Below are 11,134 nucleotides of genomic sequence, written 5' to 3'. Positions count from 1 at the left end.
GAGCAGTCGGGAGGAATTCGGGAAGCAGAGAGTGGGATTTGAGTGCGGGAAGGAAGAGAAATCGAAAGCTTCGCTCGGTTGGGTATTTAATGACGCGAACGAGGTGACGATCGAGGTGAGATCGCAGATTTTGAGCACGATTTCGCGGAGAATCGACTGGAACGGCGCCGTTCTGCAGGTAAGCGGGATTTCTTCCTCCTTTTCGGCAATATTTCAGGATTATGTGGATTTTTTTTGTTTTGATTTCTTTTGGGTAATCTGTGGAGGACAACAAACATGAATATGAAATATTATTAAAAATGAAATACAAATTATCATAATAATGAAAACAATCATGTATATAGCGGTACCGAGCATGTACCTAGAGGTACCGAGCATATACCGGGCAGTATCGAGCATGTACATAGCGATACCGAGCGGTACCGAGCATGTACATAGCAATACCGAGCATGTACTTAGCAGTACCGAGCATGTACCAAGTGGTACCAAGCATGTATATAGCAATATCGAGCGGTACCGAGCATGTACATAGCAGTACCGAGCATGTACTTAGCGGTACCGAGCATGTACATAGCAATACCGAGTGGTACCGAGCATGTACATAGCAGTACCGAGCATGTACTTAGCGGTACCGAGCATGTACATAGCAGTACCGAGCATGTATATAGCAATACCGAGTGGTACCAATCACTCGGTATTGGCAGAAGCACTACTCTGCGGGACGATTCGGCGGAAGCAACAATTTGTCGCCCAATTTTGTGCCGTGCGCCATGGCTCACATGTGGCGCAAATAGTGCGCGCTATTTTAAACACATGCGCCTCGCCATGAACATGGCGCCGTAGGTGTGCCACGCCGCGCCATGCGCCATGGCGCGCGCTATTTTGCGCTATTGACAAGTATGATCCATCCGTTGTGAGCTATCAAGCAAATGGTCTCTACATCCATTTGTTTTTACATATCAACAAAACTTCTCACTAGGCGGTGTGGGATTAAACCCCCACAGTTTTTTTTAGTGTTGATGCCACGGAGGAGAGAGATAGAGAGGGAGGGCGAGAATGGAGAGAGAGAGAGAGAGAGAGGTTATTTTTCAAAAAATTTTGTTAAATAAGTTATTTAACTTTCTATATTTTAAACAAACAATTATTTATATATATATATATATAATTTGTTAAATAACATGAGATTTAATTATCTTATTAGTCAAATAAGATATAATACTTTTTTTAATTAAATATGACATAATGAGCTTCTTTATCGAGCTTCTTAACGAGCTCTAAACGATATTGTTTGTGAACATAAACGAGCCAAACGCGAGGTTGTTCAAGTTTGTTTATTTACATATCGAGTATCTATCAAAGATGTTCAAACTTGTTTGTTTAACTTCTCAAACAAATATAAATAAGCTCTTATCGAACCGAGCCATGAGTAGCTCGTCGAATGCTCGGTTCATTTGCAGCCCTAGCTCTGTAGGTTGACGGAGGGATGGCTGACATGCCAGCTGTAGTTTTTCTAAGCTGCAAGGTTTCGGTTGGTCCAGTAGAAGGAAGAATCTTGAGCTGCTGTTTGAAGAACTGCAGGTATGCAAGTAGCTGGAGGCCGGTTCTTCCAACAGAAGGTAGTGGGAGAGCAATTGGAGGAAGGGTTGGCTGTTCTTGTAAACAGTAAATCTTTATGGCTGAGTGAAGGCGGATTCTTGCTGCTGAATTTAGGAGAGTGGCAGCAGGAATGCTTGAAGAAACTGAAGAGGAAGGTTTTGGAAGGCTGGTTTGCTAAAAAAACAGCAAGAAGAAGGCTCGAACAGGCTTCTTGCAGCTGATTTGCTGAAGAAAACAGCAAAAGAGGCTTGAAACAGCTTTCTTGCGGCTGTTTTGCTAAAGAAAACAGCAAGAAGAGGACTGTTTGCTGAAGAAAAGAGAACAGCCTTCTTGTGGTTGGTTTGCTGAAGAAAAAAGCAAAAAGAGGGCTGGAACAGCCTTCTTTCGGCTGGCGGACTGCAGGAAACCGGTGAAATGCTGGACTGCAGGAGTGTAGGCAGCTGTTGAAAGGAGTCTTGATGGGTTGCACCATGTAGATGAAGGAAATAACAGCCAGGAAGAAGCTGCTTGCTGGGATTGATATTAGTGCAGCTAGAGCGCCATTTATTTTGCTTCTTGATCTACATCAAGAAGGGGAAGGCACCTTTTGAGTAGGTGTGGACTCCTTAAGGAAGAAGAAGGGGAAGAAGAGAGGCTTGTGTGTGACCCCCTCCTCCGACGGCCCGCTCCCCTTGCCCAAAATGTCTCCTATAGTGGCCGGCCACCCTACCACCTCCACCAAAAAATTCTCTCCTTGCAGTCCCCTCATCCCAAAACCTTGATCCGCCCTTATTGAAGCCCCAAGAGGTGGCCGCCCTTGATGAAAAAAACTCTCCTCATTGAACTCCTCCCATCCGTTCTCTTTTCCCTTTGATTCAGCCAAGAGAACCGTGGTCAAATATTGGTTAGAGTTAGTCATCGGAACCACTTGTGAAGTTTTTGATTGCATCTCCAAGAGTTTTCTCATCATCTCCTTCATTCCTCCCATTCGATTTTCTATGGATAAAAACCTTTCTTTCATGGATGAAAACCTTCTTTCCATGGTTAAAAATTTCTCCTTCATGTGGGATTTGAATTGCTCCATTTTTCCTTTCAACGCATCCACCCTCTTTGATGTCATCTCTCCAAAACCTCGATCTGGTACCAATTGGATACAAAGTATAAGAACCTTCTATCAAATCAGCGAACTACAAGAGAAATTGGGAAGAAGACACACCACAAATCTTCTTATTTTAGAAAATATGAAAGAGAACAAATAAGATACAATAGATCTTTAATTAGATAGGAAACCCTGGCACTCCCAAATCTCTAGCCAGTGGCTAGAGCCCTCACAACCTAAGAACAAATTAAATTCATCAAACACATAGCATATTCTTACCCTAGGGTAAATCAACTATTTAATGCACACAATAAACTATAAAATATCAAAATAGCCCTCCCCTAATTTCCTCCCAAATCAACCACAAATCTGCCCTATTTCCTTAAATATTTTTCTCTCCAAATCAGCCCCCAAATATGCTCTCTTCAATTAAATAAATAAAAAAATCATTTTCAATCTGGAAATATTTCCTAATTAATTCCATCCAAATCAGCTTTTTCCCTTAATAAATCTTCATAATTCCCTCCCAAATCTAACTCAAATCAGCCATATTTTCCAAAAAAAAACTTTCCTAATTATTTCTCCCATGATTTCATTTTCTTACATAGTGAATATTAACTCCTCTCGGCCCCAAAAGGTGGGCTGCCCCTAGCGTATCATTGTTATAATACGAGCAATAAATCTTAGAGACTGTTGTTACAAACTCTTGTTTACTTTATTTCCCCGTTGGAATTAACGAGACATTAGCAAGTAAAGCACTATTTTGATTTGAGTTGCAAGAGAGGTACCACATTGAGTAAACTATGATTATTGTATATGATGTCAAATAGGCATCTGTGTAAAGTAATGCCTACCCAATCCATAGAATAGAAGGGTTTGGTTTCAATGGTCTCCTCTACCGAACACACATTCCAAAAAGCATCCATTCTAGCTCATCTAGAATTTATTCATGTGGAGATTCCTCTATGCAGCGCAAGTTCATCAAGGAACTAAACTTCAAGACTCTTTTGTGCCGCTAGGATCAAAATTAACTTTAGTGAACCATCAGTTCAAGTATATGACTAATTCTAGACTTCTAGTGTGTCCAAAGCTTCAATTAAGTATTCTATTAAATATGATTAATGCAAATGCACTTTCTTTAGTGTCTTGATTTCTGATTTATTTTTCCTCATGCTTTAATGGGCGATATGATTATCATCGTCATTGTTTTTATCTCAACTATTTGTCTATTTGTGATTGGGACTTATGACAAGGATGAAATATGAACAAATTAACAAATCAATCTACTTCTGTATCATTAGCTTCATTGCAAACAAATAGATAAGTTGTATAGATGATGAATAATTCATGAAAGGTTCATCTATCTCCACTCCTCTTTGTTGAAATAATTCATTTTTGTTACGATGAGATCTATTGGTTTTTGTACATCGTTTGTTGGATCCTTAAAACAGATTAATTCAATTAATTAACTCTTTGCTGATTGTAATGTTAGAAGAAATTTGTAATTTGTGCCTTGAACATTTCCTTGCAACGCTGAAATTAAGATTGAACTTTTATATATTAGTCCAAATTTGCTGCTCTTTTTAGTTATCGTTGTGGCCAAATATTCATTCCACTTTCACCACAGGACTGCTTAATTGCTAGAATTGGGATTTAAGGGAATTTAAAATACAATGTAAAATAAATACAGTGATATTTAGAATTATTGCAATAATTTTTTCTAGTTTTTTAGAACTAATGAAAATTTATTAAAAAATTAAAAAAGCAAAATAAAAACCTAGGGCATGCTAAGCTCACTAGCTTTAGGAGAAATTATGACTGAAGGAATCACGATGCGATAAGGGGAAGAGGAGACCATGTGAGGAACTCGCTCAATATAGATCACGATGGAATCGATGGTGTGTGAATGAAGGAGAAGATGTCTTTAAAGAAGCTCGCTTAGGGCAAGTCATGAGGGGATCTAATGGGGGACATCAGAGCGTGGAAAGTCTATCAGAGACTTGGCCGTCGACCTATTACCACGATTAAGTTGATGTATTTCTGAGTTGTATTATTTATTTTCTTTAGTATTATGTCATGTTGTATTTGTTTTATTAGTATTTCCATTTTTACCGCTTAAGGGAGGTCGTTTGTAAGCCCGGTGGGCGTTGTCGTCTTTTTATTTTCTTGAGTCCTTATATGAGGCTATATATAGCCCCATTATTCTCTTTTCATGTTAATGATTGAATGATAAAAAATTTTCACATGTTTTGAGTTCTTATGAGAGCTTGAGAAATAGGAGTGAGATCCCTAAGAGAGGGAGGATTGTGCATCACCCACCAACCTAGACGAATCGGGTTCATGGTTTTACTTTATATCTCTTTTCCTTCCTCCCACCACCACCGCCGGCCCTACTTCCCTTTCCCCACCCACGGTCAAGCCTCCACCCTCACCGAACCCCTCTTCCCTTCACTCCGCCGAAAACCCCCACCAAGACCTACCATGCCGCCGAACCTATTCCGTCCCCCTCGTCTCTTCCATCATTACTTACATTGATTCCTTTCCTAATTGGGTTGAGTTATTTAGGTAACTCAAAACTTGTCAAAATTCAAATTTATTTGAATTTGAAAAGTTACCTAAAATATCATTCCTATTTTAGGAAACTTTCCAAATCCTTGCCTATTGAATTTAAATTAAATTAGGATGAAATATCTCATCCTAAATTTAAGTCCCTAATTTAAGGAAACAATAAAAGCTTCCTTAATCCCTCTCCCTAGCTCTTAATGCCGCCGGCCTCTATAGAGGAAAATTAGGAATTGTTTCCTAAAACCCAAATCCCCACTTCGGAAACAATTCAAATTTCCCCCTCCTCCCTTTGGTCGAATCCTCCCCTAGCCCCACCTATATAATTTATTTCCAATAAGGGAACTCCTCCAATTGGAAGTAAATCAACCTCACCCCTTCCCTCTTGTTGTCGCCCCCCTCTCCCTTTCTCTCTTCCTTTAATTATTTTCAATTAATAGGATAATTAGGAAGTGTTGAATTAGAACTCCCTCCATCTCCTCTCCCAAAATCTGAACCAAATCTCTTACCCTTGCTCTCATCATTGGTCGGCCACCTTTTTTCCCTTTCCCCTATTGATTTCTCTAGATTATCTCCTCCATCTCAAGAGGAGTCTTCAAAGGAAGCATCGACGATCGTCTTCGACATCTCAACCTCCAAAGGCCATGCATGGACGATCCAGATCTTGATTACGATCTCGCCTACGACGAACAAAGGTTTGTTTGCATCCTTCACTCGACCTTTTTCTACGTCATTCCGCACATCGTCAACATCGTCGAAGAGTACGTAGAGCACATTCTGAACACCCTTGTCGAGGCCATAAAAGAACTTGGCACCATTCAGTGGAGGATTGCAACTCAACCGTGATAAGGGTTTACCAATCTTCCTTCTCTCGTATTTTTCATTGTCTAACTTGTTCTTGTGATTTGATAGATTCATGAAGATCTTGCTCATCTATTTTTGTCAAGCCTAGTAAACGTAGGACTTAAGTTTGATCTCTATGTTTCTAATCTCATTGTTAGCAATAGGAATTTTGTTTGAAAGCTACTTAATCTGTATTTTATTGATATTCTATGTTATTATGATTAGTCAAGCTTCTGGTAAGTAGTTTAGCCTAAGCATAGACATCCCTTTCTTGTTTTACTTTGTCATTTTAAATTGCTAATTGTTTTAATCATATTCGCTTTTATCAAGAAATCGTGCAAATTCTTATTGCATTCATTAAACACATCTTAGTCCTACATCATCTGGTATCAGAGCATGGTTTGCTCTAATTGCATGTACTAGGATCCATTGTAGATTGTTCTTTATCATCTTTTTTTTTTGTTTTGCTTGTTGTTTCACTATTGCATCTAGTCTTTTAGACCTCTTATAGTTTACTGTCCTTTACATTTCTGCACTCATTTTGCAAGTCATAAGTGTATTTTAATCATATCATTTGCTGTCCTTTGCATCCTAGTCACTGTAGGAGAAGAGGAGATACTTGGGGAGCTTACTTGGGGCAGTTCACAATGGGATCGAAGACATTTGAAGGAAAAGAGGTCTTGATAGGAGCTTATTTGGTGCAAATGTGGGAGTGGGGATCAAGTTGTGTGGAAGAATTGGGCGAATTCAGAATACACATAAAATAACCTTATTGGTTATTACAAACTCCTTAAAATTTTACTTTGAATTTATTTTACTCAAAATCAAACACTTGAATATTAAATTCCTTTTTCTTTACACTCAAATATATTCACAATCAAGGGAACCCTAAAATTTCCCAAGGGACATGATTTTTAGGTTTTTCAAATGGGGATTCGGTTATGTACCAATAGGGCTGAGAGACTTGTCATTGTGCGTTAACTTTCTTTATTTCATATGTGTCAATGTGTGCATTTAGTATATATGTGTGTGTATCAAGAGAAAGAGAGATGGCCTTTGGCAAGTCAAGTAGTATGCAATATTCACTAAAGTTTTTTTATTTTAAGGCCCTATCATTGGTTTCCATACTCTTACAACTAAATATTTCCAAGAGATGAGATAATTAGGCTGTGACATTTTTTTATCATAGTAGTTGTTTTCATTGTTTGGTTAATTACTATATGGATATCTGAAGTTTAATTGGAATGTTGTGGGGTCCCATAAGAGGGAGCCTTAAGAGCAAATTTTATGCTGGTTGGATTGAGCTTGATTATTAACAAATAGTAAACTGTGCTCTATTCCCTCTTTTTTTATTTTCATGATCATTAATGGGAAGGGCGCTTCAAAGGAAAAACACAGGTGAGAGGGAACATATGTTTATCTGTACTCCTAACATCCAAAGATAGAGAGAGTTCTTACAAGGTAGCTATAACTTAAAAGGAGATTATACTGATATTGTCTTCAATTAGGTTTAAGGAGAAGCTACATAAGTATTGATTTTATGCCCAATGGTAGAGAGACAATTGTTAGTTGACATTTCACTATTAACATTAACTCCTGGTGATAATAATCAATTCAATCAGTTAAATACTTTTAAGAAAGTGAAAATAAACACTAGAAGAAACAAGGAATTTTAGATTAATCATGTGCCAACAAAGCGTTGAAAGCAATTTTTACTTTAGATTGTCCACAAACTCTTTTGGCCTTCTTGATGAGCCTTTGATTGGATTATCAAGATGTTTGATCGAAGGCATCAAGGTTGTATTGTAGAAAATTCCCTCGATGAGTGATTCTATTTCTCTTTGTATTTAAAACTCGGCGATGTAACCGAAATTGAAATCTTCTTTATTATATGCCTTCCATGTGGGTTCCAACCTTGAATATTCTCCACACTGCCTCTTAGCTTGTCCTCATGCGTTGCTGTCATTGCCCAGCCCCACCATCAGCTTGTTACCGTCACTCATTGCATGTCTACATCTCACCATCTTGTGCCATCATCAACAACACCTCATCATTACATGTCACCACTATCAGCATCTCACCGTGTAGTTGTCTCTCTGCTTGTCCTTGTGTGTTGTGAGCATCTTACCATCAACTATATTCACCGCTGTTCATTAGTATTCACCTTCTTTAATGTTTGGTATGCCCTCCATTCTTTCTTTCATTGCCATTTTTTTATAGGGAAAATCCAGCCTTTAGTCTTGTTGGACAGACACTTGTAATTACTAGTTGATTCTCCTGTTATTTAAACACTAATTTTAAAGTATAATGTTTAAAGAGTTTCAGTTCAAAAATTGATGGTAGCCGTTGTTCGTGAAGAAATAAATTATATTATGATGAAACAAGAGCATTTTATGTACAGATTAAAGAGAATGTGCTTATGATGCTTCAATGCAAAATTATATCCATCCATGTTCGTTATGTAATACATTGCAGCTGCATCTTGTTGTATATCACCGAGGTATTTTAATGAGGTTAAGGACATTAAATATTTTATACAATCAATATATCATTTATTTTAATGAGGTTAAGGACAATAAATATTTCACGGTCTTCATAATTTAGTTCATTGTTATTGGTAAAACTTGAATCCCACACGACGTGCATCCATTTTGATTGAAAGTAGCATGAAATGATTTGATCTTCAAAACTAAATGCTGAGTACAAAAGGGTGATGCAATATCTAGAAAAAACTGCAGCTTGTTCCAAAAAAAAAATTTCACATAAAATTCAATCCTAATGGATTTGAATATTACTGGTTCTTAATGTCAATGCAAGGAGAAATTATTACGTGCGGAATCCGGTTATGTCCGGACTTCAATGAAAATGTGACACGTGTTCTTGTACACAATGTAGTTGTACACACTATATACATTACAAAATTTTGTACATAGTGTGTACAAACTTATATAAATAATATACACATTGTGTACACAGTACAAAGTTATACACACTGTGTACAAATTTATACAAATCGTGTACAATGACACATATCATGTTTTTATTGGAGTCCAGACGTAACTCTACGTCCTTACTCCGCACGTAATAATTTCTCCAACGCCAGCAATTGTTTACTGTAGATACCTGTGAAATGTCCCTACATTCGAAGTGCGGCCTTAAGCAATCACATCCTTTTCCATCATGTCTTGCATATTCATTAATACGTGCCGAGATATCCGCCAGAGTAACAATAGCCATTAAATATGCCATTTGTATTGCTGGTCCCATGGCAGGTAGCATACACTTTCGATGCAGGGCCTAATGCTGTTCTGATCGCACCGAATCGTAAAGTTGCTTCCAGTCTTCTTCAAAGACTTCTGTTCTACTTCCCGCCAGGTCCAGATAATGAATTAAACAGGTCAGTTTCTGTTTAATCATTTATTTTCTCAATGAACTCGCAATGATTATTTGTCTTCTGCTTGATTCCTTTTTTTTTTTTTGGATTGCATGACATTGTTTCTTACAGCTACATCTTAGGCGACAAAACAATATTACAAGAAGCTGGAATTGAATCCCTGAACCATATTGAAGCCTTGAAACCACCTCCTGAAGCTAAGGATAAGGTCCCATCTCAAAGATTTGCAGGTGATGTTAGTTATTTTATCTGCACTAGATCTGGAAAAGGTCCAGAAGTACTCATGGAGGAAGAGCATGCTCTTATTAGCTCCCAAACTGGCCTTCCAAAGTGAGTAACATGAGAAAGGTGCTATTTCTTCCCGTGAAAGTTCTACTTTTTATTTCTTAGGCTTCCTTTGGGACAGCTTATTTACTCTGCTTCTTAAAACGGTTTTTTTTATAAAAATTTTAATTTTTGTACTGAAAAGCTATTTTAGGAAGCAGCAAAAAAACCATTCCAAACGAAACCTTAATCATTAAGAGTAATAAGTTTTGATACGTTCCAGTTGACCTGCAGGATTCCAATCTGATTTGTCTCATTTGTTGCTGTTTTGTTTTCCTCTGCATTTCATTTTCAGCCTTTGGTTTTAAATAAGTTGTATTCCAGATAGAACAATATGTATTTTTATTATTTTAGTAACTTTGTTATAGGTTGCTTCTTATTATACATATTGACCTGTTATATTTCTGACATATTATTCTGTAGAATTCTAACAAAAAACTAAAAAAAAAATCATTATGATCATTAGTTTCACCATAATTATTTGGATTGAATTTTATTAATTGTTATTTCTTATAGATTTCTGATGTTTATTGCTCTAAAGTGTTAAAATTATTCTCTTTTTCGCAACACTAATACTATTTATTTAATAGATGTATTGTCTAACCTTCTGTTTGTTATTAAAATGATTTAAATTTTTTTCTTATTCTATTTTTTGGTATAATTATTTTAAAATTTATTCATCTTAGTTGTCTTTTATTTATTTTCATATTCTTAAATTTATATCAATAATTTTTTTATTATCAATATTTGTATTATTGTCATGATTATTTGCTATGTTTTATGCTCTCCGTTGACTACCTAACGTGACACTCTACTTTTTTTATTCAGGGCTTAGGACCTGGAATGGGCTTAGGACCTGGAATGACAGTGTTTAAAGACAAAGGCGATTTGATCAAATATTTTTCTATTTTAGTTTGGATTAAATCAAGGATCAACTTTAAGCTCATATCATTTTTGTTTGTGTTATAAATGTTCTTACTAAACGTTTGCAAGATGATGTATCATAGTGTATGTGTTTTGCTAGCGATATTCTTTATTGTTATAAAAGACTAGAGGAGTTGAAAAAAAAAATTGAATAATGAAAGTCAAACTTATAGTTTAAGGATTTTCGTTTGCAGAGATCTAAAATAGAATACATGGTGTGTAATTTTAATGGTAATGAATCTAGTGGGGCATTGTGACTTTAGGTGATCTAGTCATTAAAAAGAGTACACATTTTAGATCTCCTGTCTATTATTCAAAATGATAGTGAAATAGATTCAGATATTATTAGTAGAATTTATGTTGAATGGTTGAAATAGAGGAATGCATCAGACTTATTGTGTGGCGTAATATGA

General features: G+C 36.7%; 1 protein-coding gene across 7 annotated transcripts in view; it reads left to right on the top strand.

Moving 5' to 3' along the window:
- LOC110101054 (diphosphomevalonate decarboxylase MVD2, peroxisomal) overlaps window positions 1-10,902 on the top strand; it is a 33,699-nt gene extending 22,797 nt beyond the window's left edge. For 2 of the 7 annotated variants that reach the window (XM_028693000.1, XM_028692984.1), the window contains 3 exons: window positions 9,352-9,476; window positions 9,585-9,803; window positions 10,032-10,274. In XM_028693000.1, coding sequence (XP_028548833.1) covers window positions 9,352-9,476; window positions 9,585-9,803; window positions 10,032-10,044 — 357 coding nt within the window. In that variant the 3' untranslated portion in view covers window positions 10,045-10,274. Of the gene's footprint in view, window positions 1-9,351; window positions 9,477-9,584; window positions 9,822-10,020; window positions 10,275-10,625 lie in introns of those variants that run through there. The other 5 variants (XM_028692987.1, XM_028692990.1, XM_028692996.1 and 2 more) reach the window with 5 other exon arrangements.
- The last annotated feature ends 232 nt before the right edge of the window (window positions 10,903-11,134 follow it).

The sequence above is a fragment of the Dendrobium catenatum genome, unplaced genomic scaffold, assembly GCF_001605985.2.
Source record: "Dendrobium catenatum unplaced genomic scaffold, ASM160598v2 fragScaff_scaffold_29, whole genome shotgun sequence".
Classification (NCBI taxonomy): domain Eukaryota; kingdom Viridiplantae; phylum Streptophyta; class Magnoliopsida; order Asparagales; family Orchidaceae; genus Dendrobium; species Dendrobium catenatum.
The sequence above is the reverse complement of the archived record's forward strand: the minus strand, read 5'-3'. Positions and strand labels throughout refer to the sequence as shown.